The sequence below is a fragment of the Agelaius tricolor genome, unplaced genomic scaffold (assembly GCF_023055355.1).
Source record: "Agelaius tricolor isolate 1412-34295 unplaced genomic scaffold, bAgeTri1.0.p SCAF_43, whole genome shotgun sequence".
Classification (NCBI taxonomy): Eukaryota; Metazoa; Chordata; class Aves; order Passeriformes; family Icteridae; genus Agelaius; species Agelaius tricolor.
This window is the reverse complement of record NW_027269303.1, coordinates 1,326,161-1,327,955: the sequence shown is the minus strand read 5'-3', so window position 1 is coordinate 1,327,955 and position 1,795 is coordinate 1,326,161. Positions and strand designations below refer to the sequence as shown.

Below are 1,795 nucleotides of genomic sequence, written 5' to 3'. Positions count from 1 at the left end.
GCTGGGTCCTGCACTTTTTCCACAACAACCCCTGCAGCACTACAGGCTGGGGACAGAGTGGCTGCAGAGCAGCCAGGCAGAAAGGGACCTGCAGGGACTGATGGACAGCAGGCTGGACATGAGGCAGCAGTGTGCCCAGGTGGGCAAGAAGGCCAATGGCTCCTGGCCTGGATCAGGAATGGTGTGGCCAGCAGGACCAGAGCATCTGTGCCAGCACTGATCTGCCCCAGCTCTGCACACAGACATTGCTGCTGCAGCTCCAGAGAAGGCAACAAAAGGGCATCTCTGCAGAAAACTCTGCTGGGAGATCCTTTAGTTCCTTTAACGCCACCAAAAGCACAGCCCCTCATTGGCACAGTCTGTGGCCACAGGGAAGGTGGAGAGAAACAAAATGAGAAATGGCACAAACAATGACATTTATTTGTGGGCAGTAGTAAAAAAAATAAAACAAAAGACCCACAACCAAACCAACAAGAAGTATGAAAGATTATTTTTATTACAAGTGATTTGCAGAAATTGGCCAGCAGTTTAATGTTTCTGAAACCATCCAGTCATCAGTTTCCACACTGCAGCCTTGAGCTCCTGGTTCCTCAGGCTGTAGATGAGGGGGTTCAGGGCTGGAGGCACCACCGAGTACAGAACTGAGACTGACAGATCCAGGGACGGGGAGGAGATGGAGGGGGGCTTCAGGTGAGCAAACACTGCAGTGCTGATAAACAGAGAGACCACAGCCAGGTTAGGGAGGCAGGTGGAAAAGGCTTTGTGCCGCCCCTGCTCAGAGGGGATCCTCAGCACAGCCCTGAAGATCTGCACATAGGAGAAAACAATGAACACAAAACATCCGAGTCCTAAACATGAACCCACACCAAGAAGCCCAAGTTCCTTGAGGTAGGATTTGGAGCAGGAGAGCTTGAGGATCTGTGGGATTTCACAGAAGAACTGGCCCAGGGCATTGCCATGGCACAGGGGCAGGGAAAATGTATTGGCCGTGTGCATGAGAGCATTGAGAAAGGCACTGGCCCAGGCAGCTGCTGCCATGTGGGCACAAGCTCTGCTGCCCAGGAGGGTCCCGTAGTGCAGGGGTTTGCAGATGGACACGTAGCGGTCATAGCACATCACAGTCAGCAGGAAATACTCTGCTGAGATGAAGAACATAAAGAAAAAGAGCTGAGCAGCACATCCAGTGTAGGAGATGTTGCTGGTGTCCCAGAGGGAATTGTGCATGGCTTTGGGGACAGTGGTGCAGATGGAGCCCAGGTCGCTGAGGGCCAGGTTGAGCAGGAAGAAGAACATGGGCGTGTGCAGGTGGTGGCCGCAGGCTACGGTGCTGATGATGAGGCCGTTGCCCAGGAGGGCAGCCAGGGAGATGCCCAGCAAGAGGCAGAAGTGCAGGAGCTGCAGCTGCCGCGTCTCGGCCAATGCCAGCAGGAGGAAGTGCCTGATGGAGCTGCTGTTGGACATTTGCTGAGGCTGCACATGGGCACCTGTTCATGGAGAAAGGACAGTGAAGACTTAGGGGAGATACCTGTAACCAAAATCAAAGCCATTTCCCATACACCCTCCTCTGTATCACACACGGACACGCTTCTGTGATTAAGACTTCTGGGGTTTTCTTTTTAAGCTGCCCCCATATCTGTTCTGGTATTCTTGGATATCAAACCCATAGCATTTCTGCTGCACTTTGGTAGAATAGAGTGAGTTCCCTGAGGCAAGATGATGAGTGGAGACTGGGGGGAGATGGTCTGTCCCTTCATTCTGTGTGGAGTTTCCCTGGGCTTTCATTTTTCACAAATGG

At 52.7% G+C, this 1,795-nt stretch overlaps 1 protein-coding gene across 1 annotated transcript; it reads right to left on the bottom strand.

Moving 5' to 3' along the window:
• Positions 1-274: 274 nt before the first annotated feature.
• Positions 275-1,476, bottom strand: LOC139604000 (olfactory receptor 14I1-like). Its single transcript, XM_071455000.1, has one exon. It carries the CDS (start codon positions 1,459-1,461, stop codon positions 529-531), a length of 933 nt encoding a protein of 310 aa, XP_071311101.1. The 5' UTR covers positions 1,462-1,476; the 3' UTR covers positions 275-528.
• Positions 1,477-1,795: the final 319 nt, after the last annotated feature.

Coding starts and splice junctions, on each gene's coding strand:
- LOC139604000 (XM_071455000.1), bottom strand. CDS start 1,461: ATGTCCAACAGCAGCTCCATCAGGCACTTCCTCCTGCTGGCATTGGCC.